Source organism: Pipra filicauda, unplaced genomic scaffold (genome assembly GCF_003945595.2).
Source record: "Pipra filicauda isolate LSUMZ 115617 unplaced genomic scaffold, ASM394559v2 scaffold109_size3271384_pilon, whole genome shotgun sequence".
Taxonomy (NCBI): domain Eukaryota; kingdom Metazoa; phylum Chordata; class Aves; order Passeriformes; family Pipridae; genus Pipra; species Pipra filicauda.
Window position 1 is genome coordinate 2,163,881 of NW_024103540.1, and position 15,544 is coordinate 2,179,424.

Here is a 15,544-nt window from a genome sequence, read left to right on the forward strand (position 1 = left end):
ACCACCCCCCCGCTCCCTGCCCGCTCCTCCCCCCTCAGCTCCAAGGCTTTCCAGGGAACAGCGTGGCCCATTCCCGCCCCACGCGCTCGCTCCCCATTGGCTGGAGCGGGAAGGGGCGGTGCCGGGCTCGCGGGCAGTGACGTGTCGGCCGGGGCGGGTCACGTGGGTCACCGCCCGGCCCGCCCCATCCCCCGGCTCGCCCGGGGGCAGCTGGAACCGGTCACCGGCCACGCCGCCCCCGCTGCCACCGGGCCCGGGCGGCGGCACTGGGAGCCGGGGCAGCGCCGCTGCTGCTGCAGCCCCGCAGCGAGCGCTCGTCCAGGTCAGTCCGCGGCGACAGCAGGGGTGCGGTGGTGGCAAGGGGACGGTCGGTGCGCGCTGCTGAGGAGGCGCTGGAGGCTGAAGGAGGTCGGTGCGCGCTGCGGTGTCGGGAGAGCTGGTACGGGGAGCGGTGCCGCTCGCTCTTGAGGAAGGGTACCGGGGGGATGGTCCTTGGCCCTGGGAGAAGGTGGGTAGAGCAGAGCTCTGCCCCCCCGCCCCGTGCGGAGGCGGCCGCAGCCGCCTCCTTCATCCCCCGCTGCCCCGCGGAGCCGCCACTACCCCGCTCCACGCACTCACCGCGCCGCCTTGGCCACGCCCCTTTGGGAAGGACACGCCCCCTCACGACCCGTCCGTGCTGTCGAGGAACAGGCGCGGTCTCGACTCCGTTCTCTCATTGGCTGGGGCGGGGGAGGCGGGTCCGAAGCGTCGGCGAGTGACGCGCCCTCAGCCGGTCGGTCACGTGGTATCCCGCGCTGTGGCCCCGCCCCTCGCGGTCGGAGCGGGGGGCGGCTGGAACCGGTTGGGGCGGTGCCGCCCCCTCCCCTGCTCTGTCCTGCCCCGTCCTGCCCTGCCCCGCGCCTTCAGGCGGCCCCGGGAGGAGGGGCGGGGGCACAGAGGGATCGGGGAGCCCGGGCCGGCACCGTCCGCAGCCCCGCACAAAGGCACTGGGGGCCCAGGTCAGTCGGCACCGCCGACCGGGTGCCGCGGCGGGCGGTCGGCGCGACCGGAGAGCCCCGGTGCGAGGAGGGCGCGGAGAGAGGTGGTCCCGCGGGCTGTGGGCCGGTGTGTTGCGACCTGAGGGGACCGGGGGGCAGGAGCGCGTGGCTTGGGAAGCGGGACATCGCCCGCAGGTTCTCCGGAGCAGAGCGGCCGAGGAGTGTGCCGGGAGGCGGGAAGGGGGGCGGCTGCGGTGCTGCGGGGCGGGGGTGCCGTGCCCGGGGGGCAGCAGGCGGTGGCCGGGCCGGGCTGTCCCCGGTGGGCGCGGCTTGGCCCGCGGCTCTGTTTATTTACGTCCCCGCCTAAAGCGCTGGCCCGGGGCGGCCCCGCGGGTTCCGCATTATGTAAGGACCGGGACGGGGCGGGCCTGGGGGCGCGGCGCCGCCTCCTCTCTCCCGCGGGACCCGCGGTGGGGCGGGGAGCCCCCGGTCACTGTCCGTCCGTCCGTCCGTCCGTCCGTGCGGGTAGTGAGGTGCGACGGGCTGGGCGCACTGCGGCGCCGGAGGTGGGGGTGTGTGCTCAGCGCTGCTCTTTGTCTCTGCTTCGGACTAAAGTAGCGCACCGATGACGCTTGTGGTTTGATTATTATCGTAGGCACTAGTGAGGCGGTTCTAGGTTAATCTAGACTTTAAAAGTTAATCTGAACTTAAGTTACCTGCATCCTAACGAGGCACGGATTCGTTCTCCTATTTTTCTTTCTTCTTCCTTTTCAATCAATTGTAGGGTGTTAGTGCTTTAATTGATTAAAGCATGCAGTGTAAGATGGAGATTAACCTCCAAAATATTTTATGTCTTAACAGTAGAGTGAAATAGTCGATAAGTGAAATTATTTTTTATCATATGTATTTCTATTCTCACACTGCTTCCTGTAAAGTAACTATAGAGGATATTTAAAACAACCCAGAATGTTGTTATTCTTGAATAGATACTATTAGTTTAAACTGCCACATAATTAATCTTTCAGCAGGACATGTTCTTCCTCCATAAAATGGATACAGGATCTGGAAACCCCTTAGAAAAAGTGGTTTGTTTAGAGCTGTGGGGAGCATTATACATGTTATTTGTCCATGTCATTCCTAAGTGAGGAATGTTAGCATGATCACAAAGAGCTAAATTGCTACCTGCCTAAGATCTTGTCAGCCATACGTTAGTAATAAACAGCACTTCAACAAAGACAAATCAAACTGATGCTGTTCTGCTTTAGTTGCAAATATGCCCCAGCTGTTCCCTGTCTGTCTCAAGAAGTTAGTTTGCAAAACTGCTGTGACGTAACTAAGAGGGAAGAGTCTGATACATGGGCAGGTATTTGCAAAATGCTGAAAACAACTAACTTACTGTTACTTAAAATGAAGTGGATGCATTATAACTGAACATGGTGTGTCAGATGGGAGTCTTGTGCTTGATTATGAGGGCTGACTTGGCTCTGCAGATGGGTAGTTAAATTGATACTGAGAAGGTTTTTTTCTCTATTGCTCTGTATTAACATATTATTTCAGAAGCAGCACGTGGGCTTTTTTGCTTTCTAGATGTCAGTATAAGTCTGTTGGGAGAAATTCAGCCTTTGAATCGGAACAGCATGTCCAAATCTTCTGTGCAAGTTTGTTTTCTGTCCAGTGTTAATACTGCAATGCAGAATGACAGAGCTGCTGACTTTCTGGTTGTCCTTTCTCATGCAGTCAAAGTGCAGGGGGGGGGAAGGAAGGAGGAGGGCAGGAAGAACCTTCTGGTTGTTTGTGTGAAAATGAAGGAGTCGATACTGTAATGCTGTTTCTAAAAATTCTCTTCCAGTTGTTACAGTGAATGCCCTGACAAGTATGTTCTCTGACCTTGTACTAAAATACAGGTGTTGTCAACTATCGTTACATAATTTTCTTACATACCTAATTTGTTACTTTAGACGTATTCTATGATATTCTGACACTTTGTTAGGACAAAACAGAAGCAAAAAAATCCGTTCTTCCTACTACGAGATTAATCGGATTTCACTTGTTATCATCGAAATGTTATAGTCTGAAGTTGCACGAGTTGATATTTTTCTGCTCAAGAGTCCAAGGCTGTGAGTAAAAATTACAAAACTATGTCTTAGGCTTGTATCTCTTCTTTGTTCAGCACAGCAGCAGATCTGGTGCACGGTGGATTTTCTGTTGCTGTGTGTAGCACAGCTTTCAAGAAGGTGAAATGTAGGTGCAGTACCTTTGTCCGGCAGCGCTTGGCAGTGTTCAAATTCGTGATTCATCAGGGAGGCTGCACGGGGCTGTGGTGTGCTGTATCAGGGTGTGCTCCCAGCTGTCAAATGACTTGGCTGGGACTGTGGCACCTTTCCCCTGCTTCAGGCTGGAGTTGGACCTCTCCTGGGCGTTGATAAGTCTCGTGAGTCTATTCCTTTAAGGTGGAGAAGGTCTGCTTAAAATTAAAGAAGTAAAAGCAAAAATACTGCAGCCTTCTTGTTATTGCCTTTTTGATCTTTATATGCAGAAAAGTGGAGTGATATTTTGAAATAATTTAGCATGTTTACTTTTTGCAGTACTAGGATTGTGCACCATGGTTCTGTGATGAAATGTGTGTTAACATTATGAAAGAGCCTGTTTGTGCATAGATAGTGGGTGGGGGTGGGTCTGACCTTGGCTGGGTGCCAGTTGCCCACTAAGCAGCTCTATCATTCATCTCTTCAGTGGGTCAGCCAAGACAGGGAGAAAATAAGATGGAAAAAACCTCATGGGTCAAGGTAAGAGGCAGTTTATTAAAGCAAAAGCAAAGGTCATGCACGTGGAAGCAAGGGAGAACAGAAGATTTTATTCTCCACTTCCCATCAGCAAGTGATGGCCAGCTCCCCTGGCTACGTCTCCTCCCAAGATCTTGCCCACCCCCAGCTTACTGGTGATAGTGAGGAATGTTGGAGAGACATCACTGATGCTGTGTGAGCACTGGTCACCTGTAGCCACAACTCTGCTGTGTTATCAACACCTTTCTAGCTACCAGTACAAAGCACAGCACTGTGAGGGCTGCTATTGGGAAAATTAACTCTGTCTCTGCCAGACCTGATACAATGGTCTTAGTTTTTTTTACAACTAACTAAGCAAATTCAGTAGTACAGAGGTTAAAAGTATTCTTACATTAAAAATCAGATGTTTGAAATATTAAAATGCATTGCAGGAATTTCCTGGCACCTAGGTACCTAGCTGTCTCATTTTAATCATCTAACTGCCTTTGAAAAATTGCATTAAGTACCTATAAAAATTTATTTACCCAGATATCTTAAAAAAAAAAGAAACAAACCACCTATTAATAAGAGACTTTGTCAGCTGTATTTTTTTATCTTGATGTTTCAAACATTGCCCTTAGGCCACTGGAATCACAGCCTCACAAACCTCTTTGAGTTGCTGTTAAAAATATCACTTGTACTGAAACCTGTAATCTGGTTTCATGACTGCTATGAATTTTTATGACACTAAAATTTGTTCAGTGTTTGTAAGCGAGGCTGTTATGGTCCAGGATTGTCCCAGATTACTTGGGGTGTATTTAGCTGACCCTGAAAAACTATGTATAAGATACGGGACAGCAAACAGCCAATACCTCTTAAAAGATATTGGAAAGGTTAAGGAAGTTAAGGGTGAGGCAGAATAATCCACTAAAGCTGAAGGATTGTGAAGGGTTTTAATATAGCACCAGACCTGTAAGCCAGAGGGTTCAAGCTTTGAGTTAATAAATTAGGTCCATGTCCTGGTATATTTTTGACTACAACCAAAAAATAGCTTGGTCTTCCCCATCTGTGATGACCTTTACTACCTCATTTTAGAGGAAATCTATGATACTTTGTGACATGTTAAAAGTTGGTTGTGTTATGTCATCTTTTTTCTTCTTCCTTACCTACATTTTCTAGTTCCCTTCTAGAATCAAAGGGCAGAGCTTGGGTTCCTTATTATTTAGGGAAGTACATTTACTCCTGTCACTCTTGTACTGTTGAGGAGCCTGTGAGGAGGAGAAAGGAGACCTTTACAGGCAATATTAGAAGAAGGAGTACTTTTTTTTCCCCCTCTGCTATTTACCCTGCAGGATACTATGCTTAAAATCTATATTGCTTTTCTTTTGGGTATATGAAGGCAAGTGAAAATTGAAAATGAAATAGCAAGATTACCAGTTGCTTTACTTCCTGTCTTAAGGCCATGAGGAGAGCTTTGTGTTGTGGCAGGGGAACCAAGATTGCACGTGATCCTGCCTGCCGGGCTTTTGATCTTGCCCCCTGCTCTGGAAGTCTTGCAGAGATCTCGAAGCCTTGCAGACAGCCTGTTTTATAGTGAGGTTGGTTGAGGCAGGGTTACCTGAGCCACGCTTTTGAAGGCAGATCAGTCCCCCCCAGGCCTCAGGGTGATGCTGCTGTGCAGTCACAGTCTTCATGGGGAAACCTTTAGAGATTGTGAAAGGGTAGGGGTTTGCTTTGCAAAAGGAGGAGAGTATGAAACTGTGGAACTATGACATGCTGGGGGAAATAACATGGTTCTGTTGTAAAAGCAAGGATCTGTAGGGAAACAATTTTAATTTATTTTTTTTTAGTGAAGTGCTGATAAAGATCTACCTGGGTGATCTCAGCCTGCTCAATTGACTTTTAATATTTGCTGCTTATTACTTTTTAATGTAACTGTTATAATTTGTTTCAGTTCCCCTAAGCAGACAGTTATGTCACGACCCCTTTGAGCTGAGGATTCTTTGCATTCTCCTAAAAATCCATCTTTACAGGTGTGGGGAGCAGAGAGGATTTTGTTATTCTTTGTCAGCTTCTTTGGTTAGGCAGTGCTGAAAATCTGAAGGAAGAATCATCAGGTTTAAAAGATGCCTGACACCACTTACATGGTTAGAGGATTTGATTGTCTAAGGTTTCTTGCCATTCCCTCTTGGGAATTAAATGACTTCCTCTTCTCAAGAACTGTCAGTAACTAGATGGCTGAACTTATGCTGTTTTTCCCTCTAAGTAAAATATTTTCGCATCGTGTCTTGAAAGTACAGAATGCTGTTATAAGTGCATGATAATATACGACATAGGCTTGATTCCTTAACAAAAAGCAGATCTGTTTGTTCCTTGCTCCGTGGTTACATACAGTGCTCTGCTGGAAAAGATGTTTCTTTCAGAATGAGATTTGACCCTAAATGGGAATGTAAGTGCAATACCTGTAGCTGCAGTTCTGCTAGAAAAATCATGCCCATACTTGGTGATGTAGAATTTTTCTTCTCTTGATATGCATCCCTTGGGTAGGTTAAGTAGGTATTTGAGAAAATGCCTTTTGAGTAGAATTTTGACCATATTACAAAGTGAGTTTATCAAAATCTCCTTACGATTGACTACTGCTGTACAGAAAAATATTAGTTTGCTAACTAGCTTAGAAAAGTCCACAACTGTCTTCTAGGTAGGTGCATAAAATTTTTACGAGACTGGCTAAAAGCTTTGTGGGCTTTAGAGGATTTTAGATTTTTCTCTAGGAATGGATAGGTAGTTAGTTAATTTGCAGTAGGACAGACATGCTGGTTTTTGTGAAGTTTAATTTTGAGTCCTGTTGCATCGGCTTTGGAGATAGCAGTTTTTTTACAAGACAAAAGCATGTTCTTGCTTTGGGGAACTGGGTGCAGGCTTCAGCTTTCACTTACCTGCTTTATAGACTTTTGAAAGGCATTTTTGCCTACTTCATCTCCCCTTTGGTTCCTCTGCCTTTTCAGTTAAAGGTTGTCCAAGCAAGGACAGTCGCTGAACACAGCCAAGGCCGTAACTATTCAGTGTCCTCATAAATGCATTACACTAGTAATTCATATTCTCTGCATTAAACTGAGATTTTTGTCATACCAGACCAGTTTTCTTGAGTTCAATCTTAGTTTCAGCACTGAAACACGCTGTGCTTCTCTGTCTAGAAATAACTGCTAAAAATAAATGCTAGAATGTGTCACTTTACATACAGATCACCTAATGACACACACGTGACAGAGTTCCTGGAGGGTGTCCCCTTCATGGAATTCCTGTGCTTATTTCTAGCTTCAGTGGTCTTGGCCATTTACAGCAATGTTACTTGTAAAAGACTACATCCAGAATTGGAACATGTGACCAGAAATATCTGTATTACTACTATTTGCTTGCTCTCATTTTACCACTGAAAAGTCACCTTTCTTGACATGGAGAGGGAAATAAGGTAGGAGAAAAAAGGAGTATAAAGTAAAGGCAACCATAGTTTGAGGAAGAGTAGGAAAAGATCCAGAAGCAACAGTTAAGGTCTGAAGTTTAAATGTCTGCAATAACTTTCAGATTGCCCACAAGGAATGAGGTTTGATTATGAGCTTTTTTTTTCCCAGTGTTTGGTATCTGACTTCCTTTATCTTTTCTTGCTTTCAAGGCATCTGTTAAGCTGTCCTGTGCCCTTTGAAGGCAAGGGTTTATGTTAGAGCTGATAAAAGGCAGATTTTTCTCTAGTGTTGTTAGTTCTTTTTGATATTATTGTTAAAGCTGTTACTAAAGGATTGCTGACCAACGTTGTACTGAAATTAAGTGCTTTTTGTCCTGCTCAAAAATAGCAATAAAAACATTCTACTTGGTTTGTTTAAAAAAAACAACAAAAAACAAACAAAATAAAAAGTCCCCCCCCAGTGATGTAAAGAAACGGATTAGTCGAGACCTTGCAAAGGTTAATTCTGCATATAATTAGTATAATTATTTTGCAACCCCTGTACAAATGAATATACTTGAGTGATGAGAATCTAGCAACATCCCGTGCTATGACTACTACTTCTGTAAATAATATAAAAGGATATGTTACATCGATTGTGTTTCTGCTGTAATGGTGAGAGTGGGATTCTGCCAGGGGTTTTTCCATCGAGTTGTTGTGTATTGGAGAAGAAAACTGAAGCAGGGTCAATCCTCCAGCTACTGCCCTGGCTACAGAGGCTGTAGGCCTAAGGTGCTGTTTTGAAGACTGACTGGTGTGTCTAGTTGCTGGTGATTCATGTGAGAGGCTGGAAGTAGGGGAGCAGAGTCCACGGTGATGAACAAGTAACTGTAGTGCTTCTCTGGGAAAACTTGGAAGGGGTGCTGAAGAATAGCATAGATGAGACAGAAGTTACTGTTTGCCAAAGATCGTAATATTAAACGTCTTACAACTTCCAGTGGCCTCTTTGGGAGCAAAATAGTCAAAAAGAGTTTTGAAAAATCTCAGCTGAATACTTATAAATGCTGCATGATACTGATACCTGCATACGGTATTTGATTTAGTAGTCTTTTTTTTTGTGTGTGTGTGTGTGTGCCAGTGTTGCAACAGTGTCTTCTGCAGCTGGATGCTGTTTTCTGGGTCTGCTGCTGGTTTTAAAGAGCTTTGTGTTTTGACTGCTCGTTCAAACAGTAATATCACTAGTGGCTTTCTTCCCTATAAGTGGCAGGATTAATGTTTCCTCTTACTTAGGACAGTAATAGATGTAGTGATTGTTCCTGAAATGTAGTGTCTTTTTCCTCCCACTATAGGAGATTTCAGCTATCCTAAGACAAAAGTTCTGCAGATATGACCTCTTCTCAAGTGACTTTTGAAGTAAAAGGAACAGCAGAACCAGGTACCCAAATCATGCTTTCTTTTATGTATGGTTTACCTAGAAGAAAACTTAATAGTAGAGTGTTCAAAGGCTGTCTTGTCTGTTTTCCTCAGAGGTAAAAGAACATGTCAGTTCAAATATCAAAGTAAGTCATTGTAAAATAAAATAATTAAGGAATTTCACATAGGAATTTGAAAGTGAGAGCTGGGAAATAATTTTTACCTCCTTCTCCCAACAATTTCATACTGTGCTAGAGATTTTGATGCTAACCGAAATAGGTATGATTGGTTTAAAATCTTCTGTCTCTAGTACCTTTTTATTCCATGGAAATGAATGTTTGTGTTCTGAACCATGAACAGTTAGGCATACATTGATGTGTGTGTTCTGGTTTTTATTCCCTCTGCATTGTTGTTGAAAGTTCTCACAAGATACAAACTCTACTGGGAGTTAAGGACAGAAAGAATATGCAGCTTAATTCAGTATTCTATCTATGCAAAAATGTGTAAAATAACTTCTGTAACTGAAATGAGGAACACAAGGTATCAGATCAAGAGATTTAGCGTTTATAAATTGTGCTTATTTACATTGACCTTCATCTTAGGAACTTTGAAGAAAGGTGTTGTGGTTTAATCACAGCTGGTAACTAAGCTCCACACAGCTGCTTGCTCACTTTCCCTCGATGGGATGGGAGAGAAAAAAAAACTCATGGTTTGAGATAGAGGCAGTTTAATAAGGAAAGCAAAAGCTGTGCATGCAAGCAAAACAAAACAAGGAATGCACTTGCTGCTTCCCCTGGGTAGGCAGGTGTTCAGCCATCCCCAAGGAAGCAAGGCTCCATCACATGTAAAGTTACTTGGGAAGACAAATGCTGTAACTCCAAATGTCCCCCCTTTCCTCCTTTTCCCCCCAGCTTTTATTGCTGAGCATGGTGTTGTATGGTCTGGAATATCCCTTTGGTCAGCTGGGGTCAGCTGTCCCAGCTGTGCTCCTTCCCAGCTTCTTGTGTACCACCAGCTTCCTCTCTGGTGGGGTGGAGTGAGAAACAGAAAAGGCCTTAGTGCTGTGAGCACTGCTCAGCACTAACCAAAAATACCCCTCTGTTATCAACGCTGTTTCCAGGACAAATTCAAAACACAGTCTGTACTAGCTACTATGAAGAAAATTTAACTTTACCCCAGCCAAATCCAGCACGGAAGTTCACCAAAAAGTGATTGAGGGTTGCCTCACAGAAGCAGATGAATGTGGGAGCATGTACAGATTGGCAAAATTCCTGTGACAGCTAAATACCAGATGGCATAAGTGTCTACTGTAGTTGGTGGGGAAGAAAATGATAAAAACATTTTAGAAGTTTCGACATCTGCCCTGTGTTCCTCCCTTGTGATTCGGCATTTGGGAACAGAAAACTGACACGCGATGTGGACATAAAGCCTTTAGTAAGGAGTAGTGTTTTTATAGCATTCTGGAGAAAACTTTAAAATTAAAGAGTATATTGGCCTTAGATCAAATGTGACTATAAAGCACTGGTGTGGCTGTACAGTGGAGTATTGCAAGCTATGTTCTATTTGTCCTGTTCACACTGTTGCTTCCACAGTTGTGATGGCACTGTCACTATGTCACTAACAAAGTTGACTTTGGATGGGTAACTTTTTCCTTGTACTTACAATATCTGCAAGAAAAAGTAGGATTAGTGAGAAGTAGATCCCACCTCAGCAGCTGTTTATAAAGAATTATCTGGAAATACTTATCACATGTATAGTGTAAAGAAGTGACACAGAAGGTTGCTTCTCCTTATGACAGTATTGATGTTGTTGGTTTTGACCTGGGAGAAGAGCTTTGAGATGCAGCAGTGGCAAGATGCAGTCTTGTGAAAGAAGAGAGCTAAGTTTCAGAGCTGTCAGCAGTTCTACAAGCAGCAAAATTTCCAGTTTATTTAGAAATGTCAGATGCTGATTTTGTCAGATCACTATGGTGAGTAGTTAGTTGGTGAGATAAAAAGCCTCACTTTGAGCACTAACATGCTCCCTGTGTCCTGATCACTCTCTTACCGTTGTTGTCAAAGCCCGTGATTCCAGGGCTAACAGGATAAAATGGCATCACCAGCACAGGAATGGTGCTCTCTGACTGCTGCTCCCTTCAGCCAAACCACCTCTGGAGTCAACATTGGTGATGAAGCCCAACACATTGGTGTGCAGGCTTTTGCATATTTGTGTCATTGAGTGCTACTTTTTGCCTCATTTTAGCAGAATGAAGAGGGTCACTGGTTACTGGCTTGTGGCTCCTTTAGCTCTTCATCAGGACACAGTCCCATATCAAGAGACTGCTTGGTGGCAGATTAGCTGTTGAGAAATAAATAAGGGAGCTTCTAGCTCCCAACCCCACACAGAAGTTGTGCCCCCACACAGCTGGCCCAAACAGGCAGATTGCAACATCAGTAGAGCTGTTGCAAGCTTTGGGACTGGGCAGAAGGCTTAGAGAAGCTTCCCTTGCTGCAGCTGAAGGAGCTCTGCCAGTAGCAACTTTTGATTCCCTGACAAGGGGAGGGAAGAAGTTTAGAACCCCTGAGCTTAAAACAGAAAAACCAGAGCAAACCCCACCGTGTTTAGAATTACCTGTGAAAAGGCAGTTCATCACTTGTGCCTTTACTGAGATAATTTAAGCAGTGTTTTATAAATCCTGATTCAGCCTCAGTGTAATTGTTGAAGGCAGTTTAGGTGTATCTCTGTATCATACTCAAATGTTGCCTTTGTGTGTTGTACCTTACTGAGTGAGAGGTAGTTACTGAATGTTTGTTTAGAACAGAAGGCTGGAAAACTATTCTAGCTGGCTCCTGTTAAGAGGAATATAATTTAGATGACACTTCAAAGGTTGGCTGGTGTTTACACTAAGATGGATTAAGTACGGCTATTTTAAAGGGATATTAAAAGAATTTTTGCTTCTTTTTAATATCTGCAGTCAGAAATTCTACCTGTGTGGTATTCAGGTGATCTTCCTTCCCCCCCCTTTATCTCCTCCCTGCAAAAGCAAACCATCATGTGCCTCAGTACAGGGTGGAAAAGGGAAAGCACCTGACACAGGCAGTTGTGTGCAGTGAATTGCATAGTAAGTATACTCATGATGCAGATTTTTGTCTGCATTTGTATGCCTACAGTGAACATCCAGAAAGCTTGGGCTTTTTTTTCTAATGAATTGCAATGGAATTTTTTTTTTTTTAAAGGATTGGAATTCAAGATGTTATTTAAAATTACTTCAGTAAGCTGCTTTTAGGAACAAATTACCTTACTTCATTTTTGGCTTTTGTAGATTTTCTTTTTTCCCAACCTCTGGACCTGCAGAGGTTTCTTTCATAAACAGTCCTGATGGTATCTCTTATTAGTTTAATTGGAAAGAATGGACACAATTCTAGGGGCATAAGGACTTCCTCCAGACTTATTTTGGACTTTGAAGTTCCAGCTATGATACGTGGCTTAGTAAAAGCTAGTGTACATTTGTTGCATATAGCTTGTCTACTTTGTATGTATGGATTATTGTGGCTCCAACAGTATTGCTACTGCTTTCCCCTCTTTAAGAACAGGAAATAACCATCATAGATACTTGTATCATTCTTTTGTGGGGCCTAAATATACTTTAAAACTTAACATTTGCTCATTCTGCAACAGGTTTTTTATTCTTGTGTCTAAAAATCTTGTTGAAACCCTGTAAGAGCAAAATACAAATCTGTCCTTTCCATTAGTATATGTCATTGTTGTCATTCTTACAATCCGATACATACAGGTTTTATACTAAAAACAAGAGTAAGTTGCAGTGTTAACTTTAATTCTGGGATATGCCAGAATGAAATATACTATTACAATCTTTTGGATTCTGTCTCTATATATGTATGCATGCACTGAGACACACACAGTGTGACAATTTCATGTGTGTTTTTTTGTGTAACAGTGTTACATTTTTATATCCAATGAAAGCTGAAAGCATAGCAGCAAAATTAACTTTATTTCTCTTGGGAATCAAATTAATTGGATGTGTTGCCTTGGGAATAATGCTAGCAACCTCCTGTTTGTGCTTTCTAAATTGCTGGTGTGAATTTGAGAGAATTGCGTTTTTGGAAATGTAGGTTACTTAGTACTGTGTGTGTATCTGAATATGGGTTAAAAAATACAGAGTATCTGGGAAAAAAACCGCATTATCTTGACATTAAACATTTTACAGTGAAAATCTTCCTGCTGCATTTCCAGAGAATTTTGAACAGTATTAGTTCACAACAATTTGGAAGCCAACCCTTTTATGGGCTGGGGTTGTCAGTAGTCCCTCTCTCAGTGAGGTCCTTATGATGGTGAAGAAAAAGCTATTGCAGTTTTGGGTAGGGGAAAATTCCTTTCTGAAATGAAAAAAGGGGATTTTAGATGGGTGATTCTGGGGTGTATGTTTAAAATATCTGAAGGTTTGACTGTGTAGGCTGTACTTATTAATGCCATATATACTGGAGTAATGGTAATTGTGAGTTATTTTCTGTTGCTTTTTTCCTGTAGGAGAGGTTTTTGCAATATGTGGGAGCTGCAGTGCTTTGGGAAACTGGAATCCACAAGGTGCTCTGGTCCTCCAGACTACTGATCGGTAAGTTGGTGTGGGGTTTTCTGGTTTTGTATTTTTCCCCTTATCTTTCCTTTTTTTACTTTTTTTTTTATTTGTTCCATCGTAAGCAGCTCAAGTTCTGGAGCAACAAATTTATTCTGATTTTGTGTTTGTAAACTGTTGAGCTACATGTACTGTTAGTAAAATTCCAGAACTTCTTGTGTTGCCCTTGAGCATTTTGGATGCTTAAGAATGTGTTTAAGAAAACTTTTGGCTTGGGTATGCTTTTCTAGTTACGGATGTTGCTTCTGCTGTCGTGGCTGGCATTTCACTAGTTTAGCTGTAGGTATTTTGAATAAGAAATTACTGTGGGATAATTGTCAGTCCCATAACTATACAGCAAATTATAGGAGATATAGATTAAAAAGAAAGTGAACACTATAAACAAATTATTATTATGGCTATAAAGTGATGGGGAGAAGATTGAAGGTTAAGCAAACTCTAATTTTAAATAAAACTTTTAGAAGATGTGTGTATAAGCATGAGTGTATATGAAGAAAGTTTAAACGCAGCGAGAAATTCAGTATTTTCTTACAGTGGTGCTACCTTATTGCAGTTGGTATGATTCAGGAAAATAGGGCTTGCAGGATGTATTTATAATTCTGTCAGTGACTTGCTGTGTGATCTTGGATGAGTCTCTGAATTATTTCATCGTGTTTTCCCCATCTGTTAAATAAGGATGAAAGTTCTCACTCTGTTAGTGCACTTCGGATCTGTAGATTAAAAAGTGCAGTTTCAATTCTAAGTATTTGTTGTGTTTTGTTCATGTTTGGCTAAGTTACCTTGTAATAACTTTCCTTCAGCAATACACTAGATTTTTATTTTAGAATATCATTTAGACAGACGTCTGAGGTGGCTTTTAGGCTGTATTTTTAAACTTTTTTGTTCAGTGTTTGTTTGTTTATTCTTTTCTCCACAGTCAGTCATGGAAAGTTGCTGTAGAGCTTCCTAGAGGAGTTCCTGTTCAGTATCGATATTTTAAAGGATACTTCCTAGAACCTAAGGTATGTACAACTTTTTTAAGTTGGTTCATCCCTAGTAAAAATTCCCTTATTTGAAATAAAAAGGATTTCCTGAGTTAAACATGAGGCTTTTTTAGAAATAAATCTTAAATTGCAACATATGAAATGTTAAAACAGTTGTGGAAATACAAACAGTTCAATTCTGGAAATACATAACCATGTGCTGTTAACTGCAATTATTTTTGTTTAATTGACTTCTCTCTTTTACCAGTGTTAGTGTATTAAAAAATTCAGTCCTAAAGATACACCTGATATTATTAAAGCTTAAAATGATATGGTGAGATTCTCATAGTTAGAATTGAATATGGACTTCAGCAGGGCAAGGATCTCTAGCATGGAAGCAAGTGGTAGCAGGAGAAAAATGGTTAGTGTAGGAGGTGTATTTAAGTTTGCCTAATTACTACAGTTTTTAAAATCACTGCAGATTTTTTTTTGTGAAACATGAGGAGTATTAACTAGCTTTTGTACTGCATAGTTAACACGTTAATCTCTTGGAGTGAAAAGGTGCAACAAGGAGCAGGGCATCCCAGTGTTTTCTGTATGTATATAGGTATTTGCATGACTTGGAGGGGAAAAAAACCTATGAGGCAGACACAGATGTGTTTTTACAGGTATTGATGTAAAAGTTGCACGTGACTTGAATGTATGTGAATTAGAGTTGAATGTACGTGGCAGTATCCTGGTCTGTAAAGATCACACTAGGGTAGGGAGAAGTTTTTCAGATGAGATGTGGCTGCATCCAGAAAAACGTTGGACTAAGCTGGGAAAATAAGCAGCTACTCTTTAACTGTTTTTCTTAATAACAAGTAGTAACTAAGCAGCTACCTTTGCTGTCTTTCTTATTCTATTAATATCCTGTAGCTGTTCACCCTGGGCTGTAGTTCTTCATTGAAATCGGGATTATGAAGGCTGTAGCTAAATGTGCAAAGGAGTTATAGAATCATCTCGTCTATATCTTTTAAATATTTCAAATTACTGTCAAGAGCATGTAATTTTTTCTCAGCTCTAGTAGCCTGTTTTTCCCTGAAAAAATATTTGACAGAAGTATCATTTCAGTGAAGGATACTAATTTCAAACGAAACACAATTCTGGTTTTTTTTCATTACAGCATGTGAAATAGTCTAATCTGAAACTGATATTTAAATTGGTACTTTGAGGCAAAAGAAAGGAAGGCTGGTAATAGATTTCCTGAGGTCACTATAAGGCCAAAAGTAGATTAATTCTTACAGCCTAGCAGCTCTCACGGGACCTTTTATATTTTTTTTGCAAATGTCCGTAAGTTTAAAATGTAAGCAATAGCA

General features: G+C 42.5%; 1 protein-coding gene across 3 annotated transcripts in view; it reads left to right on the plus strand.

Moving 5' to 3' along the window:
* Window positions 1-208: 208 nt before the first annotated feature.
* GPCPD1 (glycerophosphocholine phosphodiesterase 1) overlaps window positions 209-15,544 on the plus strand; it is a 44,124-nt gene continuing 28,788 nt past the window's right edge. The window contains exons 1-4 of one of the 3 annotated variants that reach the window (XM_027716642.2): window positions 209-408; window positions 8,528-8,613; window positions 13,119-13,203; window positions 14,141-14,225. In XM_027716642.2, coding sequence (XP_027572443.1) covers window positions 8,565-8,613; window positions 13,119-13,203; window positions 14,141-14,225 — 219 coding nt within the window. In that variant the 5' untranslated portion in view covers window positions 209-408; window positions 8,528-8,564. Of the gene's footprint in view, window positions 409-839; window positions 999-8,527; window positions 8,614-13,118; window positions 13,204-14,140; window positions 14,226-15,544 lie in introns of those variants that run through there. The other 2 variants (XM_027716724.2, XM_027716330.2) reach the window with 2 other exon arrangements.